Source organism: Anomalospiza imberbis, chromosome 7, assembly GCF_031753505.1.
Source record: "Anomalospiza imberbis isolate Cuckoo-Finch-1a 21T00152 chromosome 7, ASM3175350v1, whole genome shotgun sequence".
NCBI classification, from domain to species: domain Eukaryota; kingdom Metazoa; phylum Chordata; class Aves; order Passeriformes; family Viduidae; genus Anomalospiza; species Anomalospiza imberbis.
The window spans coordinates 10,519,149-10,540,634 of NC_089687.1; the positions used below are offsets into that span (position 1 = coordinate 10,519,149).

Genomic DNA, 21,486 nt, shown 5'->3' on the forward strand with positions numbered 1-21,486 from the left:
TATTGCAAAGTCTAACTATTCCAGTAAGAGTTTTGTTTTTAAATCAAGAACGAAAACAATGCCTTATTTCTAATTTGACAGAAAGGCTTTGACTCTGTAACCAAGATAGCTTTCTCCTTTTTTTTTGAATCTTAACAAGTCAAGCTCTTACTAACTTTCTCTCCATTATGTGCTTCATCCAGCCCTTGGAGGCTTGGTGTTGTTTTGGTTTGGTTCTCTTTCCAATACCTCCTCTCCAGTTGCTGTTTGTTAGTTTATCACCCTCTTTAGTAAAGAGGAAGCAGAATCATGTGTGGGTCAGTGAGGAGGAGATCACCTTCCTGCTGCTGCCCTTACTGGAGGTTATAGGTCCTCTTTCTGCCTCACAACGTTGGACCTCATGTCTGTTATTTCTCTGTTAAGCCTTTAACCCTCCTGAATATACAGCATCCCTTGGTGCCATTGGTGCTTTTCTTTTCACTGTCTCAAGCTCCATTTTCTTTGAGTGAATGGGTCACAGCTTAACAAGTAAATGAGATTGTTTAGGAGGACTACCTCACTATCTTTTCCCTTTCCAAGATTCTTTCTAGCATCTGTAAATTTATAAAAGTTAATTTACAAGTTCTTACATGTCATAGATGAAAATATTTTAATAACTTGGGTCCTAGACTGATCACAGAGGAAATCCACTAGAAACAGACTGAGTGATGATTTCCTATTGTCAGCTTCTTCAGGTGATCTTTATTTTGACAATACCTCCTCCTAAATCAATGTCATTAGTATAGTAATGTAGCATTAATTACAGGCAGAATAACGTGATATATCACAAATATTTCAGTACATGTTAAAAAAATTACCTTTGCACAGATACATTTGCTGGTTAAATGTCTAATGTTGTGAATCATGAAAGTAGGTTTCTTACATTGTTTTCCTTAAAACTCTATCAATTATCAAAAATTACATTTGACATTTTTTCTTCTCTGAAATTCATGTGGTTTTTTTTCACTGTTTTTTCTATTGCCATTGTAACTGTAGTCAATATTTTCCTGGTCAATCCACTTCTCATTTATAAACATGACTGTGACACTAGCATACATTTGAACTTGCCCAGAAAATTTGAGATTTAATAGAAAATTAGCTCTATAAGCCAGTAAATTCCTTAAAAATATTATGTCTCCTAGGCACAATTTCTCATAGGCTAGTGTTTATTAATATTGCCTAAATACTCCACAGTACTTTCTTATACCATGGGATACAAATGAGAAAGCCATAAACTTGAGTTTTCATCATGGACAGGAATCAGGAGGTTGGCCAGCTAGATGCCAGTGTGGGGAAGGAGACTAAGGAGCTGTTTTTTGTTGGTTTGTGTATTTGTTTTATATCTGAGGTTGACTTTCTGTGGAGTTTCATGGAAAGAATGCAGAGGCCTAGAGATATTTTAAACTCTCTTGCACTATTTTTGAGTAAGTCAGAGAACCCTTTAATAGCTCAAAATTCAAGGGAAAGGCTCTGTGTATCTAAACCAGAGTCTCCAGTAAAGTGTCAGCTTCTGTGGCTGTTCGGGTCTTTTCTAGAGCTGCCTAAGTGGTAGATTCCAGTATTCATGTTTATTCCAATCCTGCACTTTGTGACAATGTTTAAGGATCATCCATGGCCTGGTTCCTAAATAAAAGAGAGAGTTGGGGTGAGAAAATATATATAGCAAGCATTTTTAGCTGGCTGGGATTTGTGAAGTGCCAGGATTCCAGAATACCCAACTGGAGTAACCAGTCTGGGCTTTCTAGCAGTTCTGAGAAAATAATCTTGGTTGTGATGGGGTTTGCAGAGGAAATACCAAATACTTCATTGAAAGACATTTGGCCTTCTAGCCCCGGGAATTGACTCTAGCTCTAGATCACAGAGCATAGGAAAGGTTGGGAAGTTTCCTGTCCTTATGAAATCTCATCAAGTTTTGCCTGGGTTTCAGTAGTTTGGGGTTTTTTTCCTAGTTTTCTATGAAAATGAGGTTTCAACAGCCATGCTCCGTCAGCCTCCCCTTATACAACTGATGCAACCTGGCCAAATCATTCTGATCCATTGGCCAGTTTCATGAATACTAGTGGCTGTATAAAGGAGAGTGACGCAAACTATCTCATTTTCCCTTCACTCCTCCATTGAGGGCTACTACCATTGTATCTGGTGGTAGCAAGAAGCCCAGCAATCCCCATGTATTTTGCATATGCTGTTCCTGTGGAGTTCCAGGGGTGAAAGAAGAAGAGGAGGAAAATAGGATGCAGATTATTTCTTCTGGGAGGTGGGAGTTAGGAGGAAAAAGGATTTGGCTCTTGAAAAAACCCAGATTTCCTTCGCCCCCTTTCTCACAAAATAACTTCATTAAATGAGTGTTGAGGAGTGACCCTGTGTCATATTAGTCTTCAGTGAGCTGAGGAAGGGCTTTTGAGCAGGTAGAAAACTCCTGCAGAAGCTAAAGTAAATTCTGCATTGCTCCAGTCCCTTAAGGATTCAGTTATTCTTACAGGCCAGACTTCTTTCCTGCAGTAAAGTGGCCAGTGGTCTCCTTCACATGTATGTGAATTTGTTCCATAGTTTATAGGTTTTTGCAATAGCATCTTTAGGTTTCAATGTGCAATCTTTTCTAATCATGTTACGTAGATTTATACAAATTCTTAGACTGGAAGTTATCTTTGGCTTGCTCTCCAAATGTCTCTTTAAACAGCAGAGACATGTGAATTTATATTTGCTAGATGCCAGCAAGAATACTTTTCTACTGTCTCTCCTCCATTTGGAATGGAACGGCAGCTCGTGACATTTTTGGCTTCAGCCTGACTCATGCAAAAGCGTTGCCTCAGGGAGGGCACGTGGATTTTCACCCTGTGGTTGGCTGAGCACAGCCCATGTGAGTGAGGGGTCAGTGCTCCTCTTCTGGGACAGTTTTCACATAATTTCTCAGGGGAAAATGGTCATTATTTAGAGCTGCTTGATTTTGTGTAGGATGATAAAGAGGGAAAAAATAATTTTCTTCTAAAGGATGTGTGTTTTTGGCAAACCAAATTTGCTGGAAACCATTTGAATGTTTTTTATAAGATTTTACTGGAATAATGACATCCATGTTTAAAATGAGAGAAAAATCTGAATGCCAAGAGCATAATTGCCATGTCCAAATGGAGCTCATCTCCAAAGAGAACCAGTAAACTCACAAAGTTCCTCAGATGGAGGGAAGTTCTTTTGCAGGTCCTTTTCGTGGACCAGTATCGCCTGTGCCTGTGCCATCTCCCACATCACAGGGGATCCATTTGATGGGGAGCCTGGTGTTGAGCACTCTGGGAGGCTTGCAGTTAGCACGGAGAGAAAGGTGTTGGGAAATTTCCTTACATCTCAGGAAACAGGGTAAACACCTGAAAAAAATCCATCTCTTCAACTCTTTAATTAGGAATGACTGTGAGAAAGGCAAACAGAGGAAAAGGGAAGGTTTTGCTGCAGCTGAGGTAAGTGGAGGGTGGAGGTGTTCTGGACAGGCCAAGAGCAATGGGCAGAAGTGCACAAGGCCTCAGGCTGTGTTCAGGAGACAGACCCAGCTTTCCAATGAAGAAGGAGAAAGCAGTCCCACACTTCACTTAAGGAGGGATATTTGGAAGGGGAAAGTGTGGAGCATTTTAATTGGGGTTCACCCTGGGGAGGAAAGTACTTCATTGTTCCAGGCAATGCAAGTGAAAGTAAGGGACAAGTTTCTTCTTCCTCATCCCCCATCTACTGGGAACAACTTCTAATTTGGTTCACAGAGTTTTAATTTTTAAGAGGAAATGTATTTCCCTTGGGTCATACCAAGTTTCTCTTGGTAAATAACAAGCTTATGTCGCATCCTGTGTCTGCAAACCCAATTAAGTCAAATTTTATGGTTTTGTTTGGAAAGAAATGAATTTGTTGGAGTGATAAATTTGATTGCCACTAATATATTGGACTTTCTAATGGATGTTTTACAGGCAGTTATTCATTAGGCAATTCAAGCAAGAAGAAAATGTCTTTCAGTTCAGTTTTTAAGCTTAGGCACTAGGCTGAAGTTCTGCTCTTACACACGTGAATGCTAGAGACAAGGCTGAATGAAAATTTTGATAATGGGCATTGGACAATAACCCTCTTGTTTAGAGTCCTACACTATGAGCACTTTTGGAATAAAGTCACCCAAGTGAGGACTTCTGATCTCTGCTGTAAGACAAAGAAGAGCAGCAGAGGTGCTGCTCTGGGTCTTCTCTACCTTTAGCAACCAGTTCTGGGCTGCAGGACAACTTGGAGTATCCTAGGGAAAAGTAGCAAGATTCAATTTTTAATTTATTTAGCATTAATAAGGCTCCAATAAGGTTGAATTTTTAAGGACAGCTTTTTCTAGCAGAGAAGATCACCTGTAGAGAAGGACTGGCTCATTTGATGCCTTCTGCTCCTTACTAGCATCGAGGTTTTTGTGAGCTGCAGCCTAACCTGTGTTTGATCTCTCCCTCCTGTGTTCAGGGACACTCTGCTCACTGACCATTGAGAAGGCCGTGCCTGAAGATGCGGGCGAGTACAAGTGCATAGCTGAGAACCCAGCAGGGAAAGCTGAATGTGCTTGCAAAGTGGTGGTAGAAGGTGAGTACTGTGCTGGGTGCAAGAAAATCCTTCCTTAGAACTTCCACCTTTTCAACTTATTTTCCAAGAATGACCTTTAGGAGCTACTTACACACACACACACACACACACACACAAAAGAACTCTACCCCCCTCCCTTCTGCACTTTTTGCTCAATAGGTAATTCAATGTCTACCATAAAGGAGCAAGAGCAGAGAGACAGTACAGAACCAAGGGCTGTGGATGCTTTGTGGAATAATTTGTATTCTCCTGCTGCCTGCTGTATTTCTAGAAGGTTTTTAGAGCAGTAAGCTGAACTTGTAAGATTTGTTTCTGAGCTGTGTGCATTCTTAGAGAGCCAGTGAGAATTCCCTGTGGGAGTCTGGGTGTCAGTCTGCCTCAGGACTGCGTGTGGCACATTTCTCACTCTACAGCTCCCCAGTTCTTTGCATTCACAGATGTTTGGTCATTTGATTTTCTAGTGTAAGTGAGAAAAAATAAATAAGCAGCTCAACCACCCTTGTGTTCCATAGTCTTAGAACATGGACAATTTACAGACTGAGATACTTGTTTTCAGCCATGGTTGTGCTGATGACACTCTACTCTTGTTAATTGGGCAAGGCCTTGGTGACACAGGCTTATAAAGCTGCCATGGAGTTAAAATTATTTAAGGGGCTTTAAGTAACCAAACGTCCTTCTTATCAACTCACCTTCTGGTAAGCTTATTTTTGAATACTCTGATGCTTTCCATTGTGATCTAAAATGAGCACAAAACTAGACAACAAGCCTGATAACAGAACTTGGGTACTGAACCTTCACAGCTGTGTTGCAGATGTGGTATTTGTGGCAGGAGGTCTAGAAAAGAATGCTATTATTTTTTTCCTAATGTTACATGACACAAGGTAAGAATGTGATTCTGTAACTCCTCACTAAAGTTCAGCCTTCATGTAACTGGAAAAGAAATTGATTAAATATTGATTGCAATTAAATATTCCTGTACCTTCTGTGATACTATGGTCACAGTGTAATCTGTATTAGATATTTGATAAGGTATTTTTTATAGTTCTGTAATTTAAAGTAATACATGTTATCAGTGCTGAAGTTCAAATAATAGGCTTTAAGCAAAATCTAGCCCCTCAAAACACCTTAACCACCACAGATCCAGAGTGTTGAAGGATCAGATCATCAAAAGCTTAGCATACAGTATTTCTCTAGAGCTGCCCTAGCAACTTTTAAATGTCTCAGTCACTTAGGTGTTTTTCCTCTGTCTTCTGATCTCCTTCAATTAGTTGCTTTTCTTCCTGACTCTCCCCTTAGCCTATTTCCCAGTTCAAGTTTCCTGCTGGACAATGCATGCTCTAGGAGGCTGCAGGCAGAGTTTGGCTTGCAAAGTCTTGATCCTGGGAGGCTGTGAGCTGCTGGCCTGGTGATGTGAATGACATTACCTCAGCTGTCTGGCTTTCTGTGGTGGTGGCAGCCACAGCTGTAGGAGCTCACTGTTCACATCATGTTGGGCACCAGGGTGACCACATTCCTTACCTCGATACTGGCTGCCTCCTCTGCCTTTTTCATCCTCCACTGGCATTCTGCTGAGAAGAGGTTTTTGATGAAAGGCACCATAGCAAACTCCAGCTATTTAGGAAAGACGCCATTTAATATCCCATGTCTGAGACTCGCAGAGGGGATGACTGTTATTTTTAAATTAGAATTGTGATCTAAAACAAGAGTTCAGATTTCTCCCCTCTTCAGTCCCCTGTCAGATGCTGATTTTTAGACTAAGTAACCATAATCATTATATTTCTTTTGACATCAGGGACTCCAGATTGGAGGAATGTTTGACTTCAGCTGGCAAATCTGTAGAATCTGAGTGTCTGAACTCTCAGAACATAGCCTCCTGCTCTGAATTATTTACTCGGAGATTCTTGCTTCCTCTGTTAGGAAGAAAACTTAGATGAATTTTCACACACTGGCACCTAGAAGAAGGTGACTAAAATAGCTGTTTCCATAACATTTATGTCATCTTTTTCTCTGGTAGCTAACAGCTCTCTCCCTCACAAATACTCTGAAAGGTGAATATTTGAAAGCTGTGAAGTTATACAGCCATTGCTGAGATCATAATCTATAATCATTCTCTTTCTTCCAAAGATAAATGTCAGTATCAAACAATGTAGCAAGCGCAGCTTGTTAGGATTGGCATTTTAGGTCACAGAATCCTAGAATAGTTTGTGTTGGAAGGGATCTTAAAGATCATTTTGTTCCAACCCCTACCATGGCCAAGGACTACTTCCCACAGATCAGGTTGCTCAAAGCCCCATCCTGCCTGGTCTTGAACACTCCCAGGGAAGGGAAGTCCACAACCTCTTTGGGCAACCTGTGCCAGTGCCTCATGACTCTCACAGAAAAGAATTTCTTCCTAATATCTAATCTAAACTTTGCCTCCTTCAGCTTAAAGCCATTCCTGCTTGATGTGGCACTACAGATCCTTGTGAAAAGTCCCTCCTCAGCTCTCTTGGAGCTGGTTTAGGTACTACAAGGGGCTCTAAGGTCTCCCCAAAGCCCTGTTCTCTTCAGGCTGAACTGCCCCAGCTCTCTCAGCCTGTCTCCATAAAGGAGGTGCTCCAGCCCTGTGATCATGCTCAGCTTGGAATAACCTTAAAAAAAAAGTTGCACCTTTTATTTATATCTCATGTGGGATACACATGGAAGGGAGCTTCATTAACTCCTAGCTGTTGGTGTAGCCTGCAGTGATGAGCAGTTTCTGGATAAGAGCTGTGCAATTGTGAAAATAGTAGAATCCATCAAATTTCAGTCCTATGGTGTCCCTTTTGCTGTTTCTGTTTAGGAATAAACAAATGGCCAAGAATATCTTCTTGGAAAGATTTAAACACATGGAGGAAATGTTAGTCTTCAAAATGGGTTAATATGAATTGATCACATAGACAATGGAATAGAAGAATTACATGGCAAGAGATTCTTTTGAATGAAATGATGTTTTGATACATCCTTGTGTCCCTTTTCTCTGCACTGCCTAACAGCTTTGTGCACACTGTATTTGGTCTATTCAGCTAAAATACCTATCAGCTTAGATGGGACCTCTTGTCTAGCTGCTTACTTGGCTTGGGTTCTTAGTGCAGCTGCTTTTGTAGAGGGTTTTTCCCTCTCTGCTCCCTCTTCCTTTCAGAATGTGACAGCAGATCTCCAGCAAATCTGTGCAGAAAATTCTTCTTAAAAGCCTACAGGACAGCAATTTCCTCTAACTTTGCAGAAAGATCCAAAATAAACCTTTTATTAGACAGCTTTTTCATTATTGATTTTCAAATAGGATTTGTATTTTATTATTTGTTTTGATTGCAGATGCCTCAAAGACCTCAAAGCCTACTGAGAAGAAGACCAAGAAGCCTAAGACCACACTTCCCCCAGTACTGCCAACAGAGAGTAAGTGACTGTGATTTGATTTGCTTTCTTTCCAGTGGAAACAAAAGAGTGCTTTGGGATTCTGTGGTCATTCCCTTCTGTTTGTAGACATAGTATCAGAAGCCTGTGCTGTTTCTTTAGCCCTTGCACTTAAGTCATGTGAAATGAGTTTTTGCCAGTGGGGATTGGAAGTAAGAGCCCAAACTGCGAGTTCAGGCCTCACCCCTCTACTCTCTGTTTTTCATAATGATGCAATAAACTTGTGACACAGATTTATTTTTGGCTGCCTCTCAAAGAGCACAGAAATACTCAAGTAGTTTGCTTCAATTTGTGCTGTGTCCTTTGTAGACAATATGAAGTTTTACTATTGGTAGGCAAAGCATCTTGACTGAAATGCCCTGTAGAATAATCTGTCCTTTTTTGGCATGACCATGGAGAGTGGTTCTGTAAATTTTGAATTCTTTGTTTTAAGCCTAAATGCTTAGCTTGCTTCTAATGCTTTCTGAAATAATAAATTAGCTATAAATTCCCATGTTTGCTACTCAGCATACATGCATTTGGTTAAGAGGAAACTTTAAATGCTAAAGGTAGCACAATAATGTCAGTTAAGGAATTCCTAACACCAGTACTACTTATGAAATTAAGGGGTATGAATATCTCTTAAATCAGAATTGGGTTTTGAAAATTGTTTATCTAAGATGTCCACCATGTGAGTTCCTAAAAAGATGTAAAGATGTGGTTTGATGGAAACATGGAATATTTTATCCAGCTCTCCCAAAAACTAAAAAACAAATAAGCACTAATCTGGTCTTCCACTTAAGAACATTTTCAGCTGCTTTCAGCAGGACTCAGAGCAGTTTTATAGTGATTGATGATCCCAGGTAATAATTGTACTTCTGGAAATGTGACTCACATAAAACTACGCCCTGGGCTACAGCTATTTCTGAGTTGCTGGCTGAGCATTATAACTCTCTCTCCAGCTTCTCTTTGGGATGTGGGAAGAGTCACACTGACATGCTCCACCTCTGCACCTGAGCTTCAAGTACCATAAATAATAACAATTGAGAACAATGATTTTTCTATTGAACATAGATAGAAAAGAAAATTTTAAAGCCATTTAAATCTCCACGGAACAATGTTTTGAAATGTGTTTCCTATGCACACAGCACATACATTTCCTCTGATCCTCCCAGCAGTGTTATCAATTGCAGCTTTCCCAGGAGAAAGTGTGAGTTGGGAACTAAGTCTAAATATGGAGATATATGACCTGATCCACATCCTGCTTCTTTTGCTTCTGGTTTTAGTGGAAATTAAAATAGTTAGGAAAACAAAAGTTACCAATTCTGGCTGCAGAAAGAAGGAAAAAGAAGGTTGAAATAATGGGGAATGCTTTTTCTACATGGCATATTATTTCAGTAGTTCACATTCTTGAACTTCTCATAAGCTCTTTTTTTTTCAAAAATACCTTTAACACGTCTTTGCTGCTGCACAGTAAACATCAAGGTAACCAGAGAGAATGTTAGGAAACTGGGCTTTGAAAAATACATATTTAATTTTAAAAGGATTTGGCTGCAGAGATTTCACAGGTGGTTTTTTAACATCTGAGTCTCTGAGGAATGTGAGTGTTTGTTCTGAAATAAGTTTTTATTTGTTTGTTTGTCAGGGGCAAAATATACAAAACAGATCCAATGGACTACACAGTTCCAATCTACACTGAAATTCTTATCAGATGTAGAGGCTGTAAAGTTCCTTACCTGAAAGAGAACAGGCTTTGCAAGTCAGATGTTTGTCTGTCTTTACTGTATATTTCTTGAAAAGAAGGGTAATGGAGAATAACTGTGAATTAAGGTGTCTCAGTCTAATAAGGAGATATATTTTTACTCTGATCTTTTCTGGTCTTTTTTTGCCACATTGAGTTACCAACAGTCCTAAGGGCAAGTAGAGTGTACAGATTGATACTGTACACTCAGAAAGAAAGAGAGAAAAAAAATCCTGATTATGTGATTAGAATTATTAATTAATAGATTCTGAATTTTGAGTAGTGAATTCAGTCACATCAGTATATACTGTATAGGATAGAGAGACTATATATTCTCTGTACTTTTTAGAAATACTTTTCAGGGCAAAGATCCCCATTTTCCACATTCTGTACAGAAGTGCAAGTCAATTTTCATGGTTAGCAGCTATGTCATCCTTTTCTCCCTTCAGAAAAATTACAAGCAATCCTTGGTTTTTTTGCTCTAGTAGAAACTTTCAGGAAAGTAATTAACTTTAGGTTTCTGAAAGCAAAGATCAATACATTTCTTTTTGTGGAAAAGAGTAAATGTTGTCAGTATGTTAACCTGTAGAATTTGTCTCACTGTGAGCTGCTGACTCAGGTCATTTGGCTGCTCATTGTGACAATGTTGTTTAATTACTGGAAGCTTGGGGTTTGTAAGCTACAGAAAACCAATAGTAAGCAGAATTTGGGACATTACTTCCTTTGATATGCAATACATACTGGATTCTGGTGTAGAATAAGAACATCTTGAAGGAAGCTGTGTGTCACTCAATGATTAACAACATCTCTGAATGGATGCTTGCAGTGTTTACTGCAGAAAGATTGCTCCCATGCTGGCAAATTACAAAACTTACAATGGATTTCCTTTTGCTTAGAATTAATATTGTGTCACCAGAATTTAGTAATAATTATGCAACCCTCTAAGGATAAATAGAATAAATAATACTGTTTATGAGAAAAAGAAACAGATTCACCTGTGTGAAATCTGGGTAAAAAAGAGGGAGAGGAGAGGAAGGGCACCTCTGGAACTGGTTCATTCTTTACTGACTGCACTGACTTGGGCTTTGTCACTTGGGTCTTTGCTCATTGGATGTCAAATGTTACTGAGTTAGAATAATAGAGTGTTGTGTTTCTTCTAAAAGAGGCAGTGGAAAATTGGACCCTTTCATTATTTATCATGCTGCATACTGCATGCCATGCCAGAACAATCAGTGGGTAATGTAAGGGTCCTCCTGGCTTAACACAGCCCTGTTGCAGAAGCACTAAGCCAAAAATTCTCACCACTGGAACATTTCTCTAGAAAGCTTTGAAACTGCCGTGAAGGGATTTAGGCACCCAGTTCCCTTTGAAATTAGAACTTATTTCAAATTAAGCTTAAAGGGAATTGCTTATTTCAATTACCAAAGCCACTTGCAAAATCTTCGGTGCCTATTAAATAAATGTTTTTGTTGCAACAGACTGTGGAAAAATCAAACTTCTGCTTGAGATTTTTAAGAGTAAATAAAGATCTGAATGTTTATAAATAAATACTCCTTTTTCAAAAAAAGTATATTACTATTCCACCCTTGCAAATATTTTGTTGTCCTTAAGTAGAGGACCAAACAAAAGGAAGTAGCCCAAGACGAGGCAGATTTGTTTGCGAGTCTAGACCCCAGGTTTCTCGATCCTCAGTCTCAGGATTAGTTTGCATACAGCATTGAAGATACTATAGATTTTTTTAAGTGGCATCACAATAGTTTACATAAAACATGAGCTTTCCAAAAGGACTTTTTTCAAAGGCTTTTTTCAAGATTTGCTGATGAAAAAGGAGTATTACAGCAGTTAGATTCTATTTTTTAAACTTCACTATGGCTGAGGTATGCAATATAACTTTGCTATGGTAGGAAGAAACTGTATCCCACTTACTGCTACTGAGGAAAAAAAAAACTTTAATGCTTTAGAAAATAATGCTCATAAATCTAAGCACTGGATTAAAGTGTTCGGAAAGAAATACCCAACGTTTTTTGTAGGGCTAATTCACAACACTACTTCCAGTCAATATTAAGAAATGGCAATTATCACCTGTCACAATTGTTGTTATGAAAACCTGACAGGATATCCCGGATTCCCTCATCTGAGTAATACTTCTTAAATCCACTGTTCTTATATCCAGACCGCATACATTGAGGGGCTGACCCAGCAGAGTTTGATTGCACAAATGTATGTTCTTCTACTCAGTTAAAAATAAAGTTATATCAAAGAAAAAAACTTTTTCTACACGCCTGCACATTATTTAGCAGTATTTGGTATTTTGCTGATAGAAATCTTTTATATATGCTCCTATGTAGAACATTTGATTTTATGTCAAACACCTTTTTAGGTAGCTGTATAACAATACAGCTGTAATACAGGTAGCTATATTCTCTTGCTGATAGTTATTAATAAATGTCACAACTGAATCAGTCCAGATCAGATCCTCCAGAAGGTTTCACTGTCACCTTCCCAGATCTGAATTTTTATTGAAATTTTATTCATTGGTACTTGAATGTGAGGCTGAGCAGTGACATCTCTGGAACAATGCACCATTAAAGTAAATATGCTAAACGGGACCCCTTATTATATTAATATATTCTTTTCCATAGTAGGGAGATATTCTTGTCTATAGTAGCAAGAATTCTAAGTGTTAATCATCGTGGAAAAAATATGAGTCAGTGGCCAAGTGATTGGCATGCAGTTCTATTATTTATTTTTCAATCTTGTCAGAGAATCCAAGTCTGCAAGCACCATTTTAAGAAAATGTTATTAAAGCATTAATATGTGCTTTATCACTTTTTAACACTTTATGTGCTTTTTAACACTTTAAGTGTTTACTGATTTAATTATATATTCAGATTATTATTAATATAATAATAATATTATTATTATATATTCAAAATCTGTTTATTTCTGTTCTATGAAAATAATATGAAACACAGCTTAGATGAATATGAAATGTTTCAAAACCTTCATTTCATGAGAGATTGTTTTGTCCTAAGTGTAAAACTTGCCACTTTCTAAGGGAAGAACTCAATTACTAAGGAAGTTACTGTTCTGGTCAGAGATGTTCTTTTAATTGCAGAAGTGTGGGCACCGGGTAGCAGCTGTGATCTGTGGCTGCTGCTGACCTCTTTGGTGGCTGGGATGGTCTGAGATGCTCTTGAGGGTCAGTGAGGCTGTCCAAGCCAGTTCCCTCAGTCCCATTCATTTTCCAGAAGGCTTGTGCTGCTCTACTCCTGGCTGTTGTGAGATCCAAGACATTTTCTGCACAGTGAGTGCAAGCACTTAGTGTGTTGGAACAATATGAATTACATTGTCAGAGAAGCCTCTAACCAAACTTTTCAAGGAAAAATTAATCTTTTTTCCTAAGCTGAAAATTCCACTCGTAGTACATGTAAATCAAATTGCCATTAGCTATTTTTAAGACCTAAATAGGATTTCTGTGAAATGCTATATTATGAAAGGTGCTGCCTTCATTCCTGAGACTCGAGGGTGCAAGGATGAGTAGTTGTGCCACAAGGCCCGACAGCCCAGTTGGGCAGAGGTAAAAAGGCAATGCAAGATTTAACCTGGTGTCCCTGAAGTTTGGTTGCTTCTATAGATGAAAAATAATTCTGTTACTGTACCTACAAAATGAACAATGGAGAAACACTAATTTGTTGTCCAAATCCCTTCTCCTGAGTGCCCAGTTCAGTGATCTTTCTCTAATGCTGGGCATGCATTTTGAATCTCTGCCAAGTTACTCTACAGTTCTCATTGTACTGACATTTTCTGAGTTGATATTGGCACGGAACAGAGTTTTCCACGTGTATTTCATGGAGTCCATCCTACATATCTGTATGTTGATAAAAAAAGACAGAAATGTTTATTGACTGTGTAACAGAGAGAAAAATGAATAGTTTTTGCAATGTGGCCTTGAACTGAAGAGGTGTCATGCTTCATTTATTTACAGTTAAGTCATTGGCTAATAATTGCACATCTAAGGCATATAATAGAAGCATTAAGTTTCTTCTCTATAAAACAGGGACCTAAATCCAGTGGCTTAATTAATGTCCAAAAGCATATAGCACCTAGCTTTTCCCACTGAATCCATTTGGAGCTCCTGAATGTCCAGATGACCTGGCAGTGTTTTCCTATGGAACAGACTGGGTAGCAGGGTAGTAACCTACCTTAGATTCCTGTCCCTACACACTTGGGCACAGCCTTTTAGTGTCTAATTGTAGATGTTTTCCCAGCACATAAAAAAGGTGAAAATTAAACTTACACTTAATAAATTAACCTTGCTGTCTTGCTCCCACCAGAGCTTTTAGAGCATTTTACGTGGCCTGGGTTGTTTGTGAGCTCTATTTGATACTGGATCTCTTCTGCACTGCTCAGATTTGCTTTAATTGTAGAAGTTGCTCAAGAATGGTGCTACTAAACTGCTATGGAATTGTTTATTCCTTCAGCTGAGCTGTTTTCAAATACTGAGTTATTTTCAGTGTACCAGATCATATTATTGAAGCTCTGAGTGTGCTGGTATATCCTAGCTCTATCATGACTGCAAAAGAGAGTATTTCCTGGGTTTTATTTTTGTTTTTAGAAGGCAGAGACTGTATATTTCTCAATTAGAGGACAAGCTCTGCATGATTTAGAAACTAAATATGGGATGTTGCAATAAAATGACAGTTGTTTTTAATGAAAAAAATTAACTCTTTTAAAAACTGTTATGAAACACACAAAGTCAAATAGCTGACTTGCATGGAATTAAGTTTTCTAGTTTCTGCTTGTCATCAAATTTAAGCCAGAGTTGCTTTCTGTTTTATTGTATTTAGATACTAAACAGTTATTTAGAATCCTTATAAGAAATTTCCTCTCTGACATGCAATGAAGTGAAACTGTTTAAACTTTCAAACTTGATGTTTTCAAGCTACTGAAAACTGTGTGTTCAGTGCATTGTGTTTGTCATTTTCTCTCTAACAATTAGCACAGGTTCATGAATGTATGAATAAACTTTCTGCTACAATTGTAGTCATCTTTTTTCCTATTTCATCTTGTCTGTGCTAAAATCTGTTATGAGTTTTTGTACCATCAGCTAAGTCTGTGACAGAAGCAAGGATAGAACAGAATAATTGACTGCTTTGACCAAAAGGCTGAATGTTTCTTTTTTTTTCTGTACTTCTAGCTCTCAGTCATTCCATGCTTTCTGGCAAAGCAGGCAGTAGTGAAGGTTGACAGAGGACAGTCAGTTTTGATTCAGACCCAGATCTATCTACCCCCAGAAGGGTCTGAAGGAGGTCACACTGGGATTCATTTACATGGGGGAGAGAGAGACATCATGATCTCACATCCCACAAGCCTGAAGGGTCCAAGTGAGATGGGGAAAGAGCAGATACTTGAATCTGGGCTTTCCATAAATTTTCTATAAATATTCTTCTTTCCATGGTGTCTGACACATTACAGACATGACTTCTTTTTTCAGTTTCTCTTGAACTCTGAAAATGCTGAAAAAAAACCAATTTGGTTCAAGATGAAATCTTGACATGTTTTGCATGAGGGGAAAATGTTTTTTTATGTGCCTGTAGTATAAGAGTATGTCATTAACACTTCTTCTCTCCTGAGCTAAAATGAGGCTGTTCCACAAGCAGACAGAAGCAGGGATAGGCCTTGTTCTTTATGCTAATGGAGTTTGGTATTAACTGTACTTGTTTACCAGGTGCTGAAATCCATCACTACAGAAGACATGCACATAATTTTAGGCATGTCCCTCGGGGAAGACAGTAGGAATTATGGATTGGTTGGAAATACTATCTTAAGTACTGATGTTTTTTTCAGATCCTAAGAGTTTTCCCTTCATGCTTTATGAAAGCAAGTTGTGCAGAGAGCCATTTCAGGGGAGGGCTATTCCTATTTTTAGTAAAATTCCAAAAAAGGGAAGCAAAAAAGAAAGACAGAGGCTTCTGAGCATATCTGCTCTCACAACTGCACCATCAGGGAAAGGAAGAGCAAACCAAAGGTCTGTCAGCCTGGATGGGGTTTTTCCTCTTTTTGCTTTATGTCCCCCCACTCAAAAACAAGATCTGTAAGAGGCAAACCTGCCTTGTAATGTTTATGTTGTTTCTAGAAGGCTGATTATTTAATGGGGAAATATTAGTCCTTTTACTTCCAGGCTGATTTTCAGCATTGGTATGTTTCAATGTAAATACCAAAAGAAAGAGTAACCATCTTTAAGAAAAAAAAAAAAAAAAAAGAAAAAAAAAAAAAAAAGGCAGCAGAAGCAGACTTGAACTAACATTTCCAAAAGGCTGAAGTATTTTAATGAAAACAATCATTTGACCTTGTCAACTTTGAGTAATCTTATTAGATTTTTTTTTCACTAACAGTCTCCAGCAGCCTTTAAAAAAAATAGTTACATTTCAAAGAGATGCATAAGATGAGCTGTTATTTTTAAGGAAGCTCTAAGAACAGTGGGGTGTACTCTATTAGGCAAAGAAGCCAGTTACAGAGAGCCAGAGACCTGTCCTTGTACTCATCCCCTTCCACCCAGCCTTTCATTTCTGCTCAGGGATATTTGTGTCTGCAAAACAGGATATTCAGCCAGACCTTCCAGCAACCTTTGGCAATCTGCATGGTTTGATGAAGTCCAGTGACAGTCTGTATATCCTCAGTTAAGTGAATATAATGCCCTGGTGGGTAAAAACTAAAATTTAAACCAAAAAAATTGTACCTACATATAAAAAGCAGTGCCCTAGCTGAATGTAGTGATGAGTTCATGTTCTCTGCTTTGCTGTATGGAAATCATCACTGAGGCGAGAGTCTTTTAAACTGGCTTAAGCACAGTTGTTCCAGTCTGCATGCACCTTGCCTATTAATTAAGGTACTGCAGCTAATACACAATGTCAGTCAAGAGGTGATCTTCGAGTGGAAATCATACTGGATTCAGGAATTTGCTTTTTTTTCTGAGAAATAGCAACAGTATCTGCAACCCAAGATGGCACTTGACAAATGGTGCTTTTTCTTCATCCTGTTTGCTCTTTGTTCATATCAGGCTTAGTGGAGTGCAGAAGCAATCAAATTCCTGTCATTGTAGCTTGTATTAAAAGCCATTGCAGCCCTGAGAAGTGACCCAAGAGCTATTTCATTTCAGTTTAGAGAAAATCAGAGAATCTGATGTCGAATACAGCACGCGCACAAACAAAAATGTTTACATGTTTCTAAGCCGTGTAACTGAGTGAGTTTACATGGGGTTATGCATCTAATGAGTAACTAATGGATTATTTCCATTAATAGGGATGTTTAAGGGCAGATGAGAGGCCAGACTCTGCACGCCTTCCAGCTGGCACCTGATCATATACAGAGTTTCATCCTCATAATATGGCTCCAACCTGAAATAAGAGTTTCAGCTCAGGTTGTGACCACATCATGACAAAGAGGAAAGCTGCTCTGAAAACACCACTTGCTGCCTTTGCTTGCACAGCTCGGGCAGGAAAGAGGATGAAGAAGTACATTTGCTGCCACCACAGCAGCCAGGGTACATGTCACTCTGTTGGTGGCCCAAAAAGTAATGTGTCCCTTTAATGAGTAGTTGTGCTCTTTGAAGGGCTCAGTTTAAAGAGGGTTAAGTCCCTGTGGAAGATGTGGCAGGACAGATACCTTGCTTACAGCCTGGTAAACCATTAATACTGGGATAAACACCTCACAAGTACTCCTCTAAACCTTTAACCAGTTCTGTTGGGCTGGCGTTTGTCAAAGAAAGGCTTCTTTGGGAAATACCCAACTATTCTTTTTTGTCTCAGCTGTAAGTACTATGAGAATGTCCTACCTCTCCATTTTTGTGTTTCTAGTTGCTACAAAATCAATAAATTCAGAGCATATAAAAACGAAGCTTACTTTTAGGGAAAATTACTAAAAAATGGAAAGAAGGTGGAAAAAACTTTTCTGTATTAACTACATAAAGTTTTTCAGAATGAACTGAATAAACACTGTTGTTGACAGCTAAGCCATTACATATTTTTAAAGTTGTTTGGTCTTTTCACATCGTATACACGTCACCTGCTATCTCCAGTTACTCTAAAAATCAATCTGTCTGTTGTTTGAGCTATAGCATTAGACTCCCACAGTGGTTTTGCAACTCATGGCTCCTGAGTTTCATGGAGCATCACATGATGTGTTCCAGGGTATCATGCACAGCTTGTAGTTTGCTGCAACCAAAAGGCTTATAATCTAAAAACTGTTTTTATTGGTTTAGTGAAATCAGGGGGATATTTTGCTGCTCAGTGTCTTTCTAATTTGAAATAACTAAATAAAGAAAATAAAAGAATGGACCAAAAAATTCAAACTTTTGCATCTGTTATAACTGTCACTAGGCACCTCTGTATAGTCTGCCATATACTCAAAAGCAATTAGCATATGCTGCTTCTGTTGGAGGCAATAACATGTTAAAAGCCAGACTGCTTCACTCATGCTGCCTAGATGAGCATAAGAAAATAAGAAATGTTCTTTCACAGCAGAGGCCATTCTCTGACCAGGATGCTTAGAATAGCAGGCAAAAAAGAGAGTGCTGTAAAAGGAATGAACCCCTTCACTTCTGGAATTCAGTGGTTTGAAGGCATCCAGACTGTTGCATTCAATGGCCACCACTATATGTAACTCGTATGAATTTGTCCTTTTGAACCTGCTGGTGTTTCTGTATTGTAAAACATTACATGTTTGTGAAGGTAGATTATGGATGTTATATTTCACTTGGTGTTTCTCTTATGCCTGCTGTCTGGTAATTTAATTGGGTGGCCTCTAGTTCTTGTTTTGTGAAAAATAGTTAATAGTCATTTTCTATCTATGTCTTCTCTATTGTTCTTCTACTTACCCTGCACAATTTGTAGAACATTGTCTTCCAAAAATGTATGGATCCAAATTTCAAGTCCTAAGCCATATTTTTGTAGCTATGACATTTACTTGTGAGAATATAGCAAAAACTTGTCCCTGCCTGAGGAGGAGGATGAGGCAGAGAGAGGGGTGGTGCTAATACTTACTTTTGGTATATTGTTGTTTCTTTGCGAGCTCACAAGTGGTATGAGAAGCAGCACATGGTGTTAACTACTCTACTTTTAATCGAGATCATTCAGCATTGATTATGCTGGAAATCTGAGCAGGAATTCAGTGTGAGATGGGTCTTGGCCCAGTGTTTTCACCTATTAAACTGATATAAGGAATGGATGATGACAGATTGTGGGAGAAGTGTAGAAGATTTCTTTGATTCTTTTAAAAGTTTCAGCTTCAACTGTGAATATTCTGAGGATCATCCAGGATAATAAAAGTGGTTTTTAAAGGTATTTTTAATTCTTTAGTTCAGTATGCTGGAAGAACATATTATATTTTCAAGTTCCAACAAAGCGTTGCTATGGATGTTTGTGGCTAGTGTGGTACCTTGCAAAGCTCACCTTTGAATTCACATGGTTTGTTGTTTGTTTTTTTTTAACTAGGTGAAGCAACAGTGAAGAAGAAACCAGCTCCAAAGACTCCTCCAAAAGCAGGTAATTTGTTGTATGTGTCCCCCACATTTACCAGTGCAGCTGTTTGCCTACTAAGTTTGTTTGCATATGTGATTAAATGGAATGTAAGTCCAACTTGTTTACACTGTACTAAGAGTTGAATTATGAGCATCCAAAGAAGTTACTCTCAGATGGACTGTAGCAAGATCCTACAAAGTGTCAGTAGTCTGTAACTTATGTCCTTTTACATATCCATAACAAAACTTGGCTTTCTGTAAAAGAATTTTTTCTGTGTATCACAGAATTGTCTGAGTAGCTACTACCGAGAAGGTGATAGATTCTACTTTTCCTCATCACTGGCATTATGGTAACCTGTTTGTGTGTTTGCAGTCTCTGAGGCAAAGCTATCTATATTTAAAGTTACAAGGAAATTTCCTCTGTAGGAGTCTCTTTTCAGAGTCTTTAAACTTCACCAGACTTTTAAACTGTTCAAGCTGCTTTCTATGCCAGATACCCTAGTTTCTTTCAGATATTTTCAAAACAAAAACACTTCTAAAAGGTCAAGTCTAGAGCGGGGGGAACCCACTTTGTTTTAATTACTTTGAAAAGGAAAAGAAAGCACTTTTTTCATGCCCAGTAGCCCTGTGCTTTGTAAAGAATGTTACATTTGGCAGTGAGGTCATTGTAATATTAGAGAATGCCTCTTACCATTTCTGTCAATATGTCCTCAAGTCTGCCCCCTTCAATACACACACACAAGAATAATTTTTTTCTCATGCTGCTTTTATAAGCAACAGTATAGGTTTCACCCTGGAATTGTCCAGCCTATGATATTTCTGGCCTCTGTGCTTAGCAGTTACCAGGGGTCTGAGACTCTCAGCAGCACAGCTGAGAGCCAGGAAGGAACACTGTTAGCAGGAGATGTTCTGCCATCTATTGATACTCAGACAGTGAGAGGGAACAGAAGGAAGAATGCCTGATTCATGAACAGAGAGAAATGAATGGGACTGCAAGGTTTAAAAGAAGCACTGTGATACACAAACAAAAAGATCCATCATTGCTCGTGGCAAAATTTATTGTGATGGAGAAAGACATCAATTTCCTTCCTTGTCTCTCACGATGTTTCTGTGCCACATAATGTTTATCTGGCTACTGAAGCCAGAATCCTCATAGGTGGATCTTGAGTCTTACATTTTCTGAATTCTGTTGATGACATCAGAAAGCAGGTTTGCAGACCCCCTCAGCACATCCAAATTGATAAGAAGGTAGCTGGAGCCATTCTTAAAAAATACAAAGTTCAAAAGAAGAAGATTTTCTGAAAAACCCACAACAAAATTTCATAAACTATATATTTGGAATTGGTGGTAGGTACCAATGTTTTTGTCTTTTGGATGTCTCTACCTCCGTCTTGCAAACTTTGGATGGGTAAATTGTTATTGCTTTACTCCCCTAGAATTAACAAATCCATGGACTTTTTTTCATTGCACACCACAGGTAACTGCTAATCTGGATTTCAAATGCTGCTCTGAAACAGTTGAGCTGAGAAATTGATGTGTTTTGAATTTTAAGAAAACTTAGGGTCATTTAAAGGGTTATTTAATTTATGTTATTTTTTCCCTTCAGCTGCTCCTCCTCAGATTACTCAGTTCCCAGAAGACAGAAAAGTCCGTGCAGGTGAATCAGTGGAATTATTTGCCAAGGTGGTAGGAACAGCACCCATAACTTGCACCTGGATGAAATTCCGTAAGCAGGTAACTTGTTTTCTGGTTTCTTTTAACAGTCATTGAAAAAGCAGAGCTGGAGAGGAATACCAATTTTCTCCCATTTTTCCATCTCTCTTCCTGAGGAACTGGCGAAGTCCGTCTTGTTCCTGCAGATGTTTTCCTCACCTCTACTGAAATCATTTCACTGATGAAGATTTCACAACCTCCATTAGCAAATTATTGCACTGTTTATATAGCCGTAGGGTTAGAATTTTTTTCCTAATGCCAAACCTAAATCTTTCTTGCCACAGTTCAGACCCTTTGCTGCCTGTCCCCTCCTGTAACAAATGATAGTTTCTTTGTGAAAAGTCTTAGACCACGAATTAAAGGATAAGTGATGGGAAAGATACAGGTATCTGAAAAGTATCTGTCACAGGGGACATTTCTCTCCTTTGAAAATTACCTCTTCTTTGTTGATGCTGGGCCTAAAGTTATGTCAGAGGGGCAAAATACCATATAAAAAACTTGA

General features: G+C 38.6%; 1 protein-coding gene across 4 annotated transcripts in view; it reads left to right on the forward strand.

The window, feature by feature from the left end:
- Positions 1-21,486, forward strand: part of MYLK (myosin light chain kinase) — a 197,986-nt gene that overhangs the window by 132,126 nt on the left and 44,374 nt on the right. For all 4 annotated transcript variants that reach the window (XM_068195384.1, XM_068195385.1, XM_068195386.1 and 1 more), the window contains 4 exons: positions 4,483-4,599; positions 7,933-8,013; positions 19,246-19,296; positions 20,878-21,005. In XM_068195384.1, the coding sequence (XP_068051485.1) occupies positions 4,483-4,599; positions 7,933-8,013; positions 19,246-19,296; positions 20,878-21,005 (377 nt within the window). The remainder of the gene's footprint in view (positions 1-4,482; positions 4,600-7,932; positions 8,014-19,245; positions 19,297-20,877; positions 21,006-21,486) is intronic.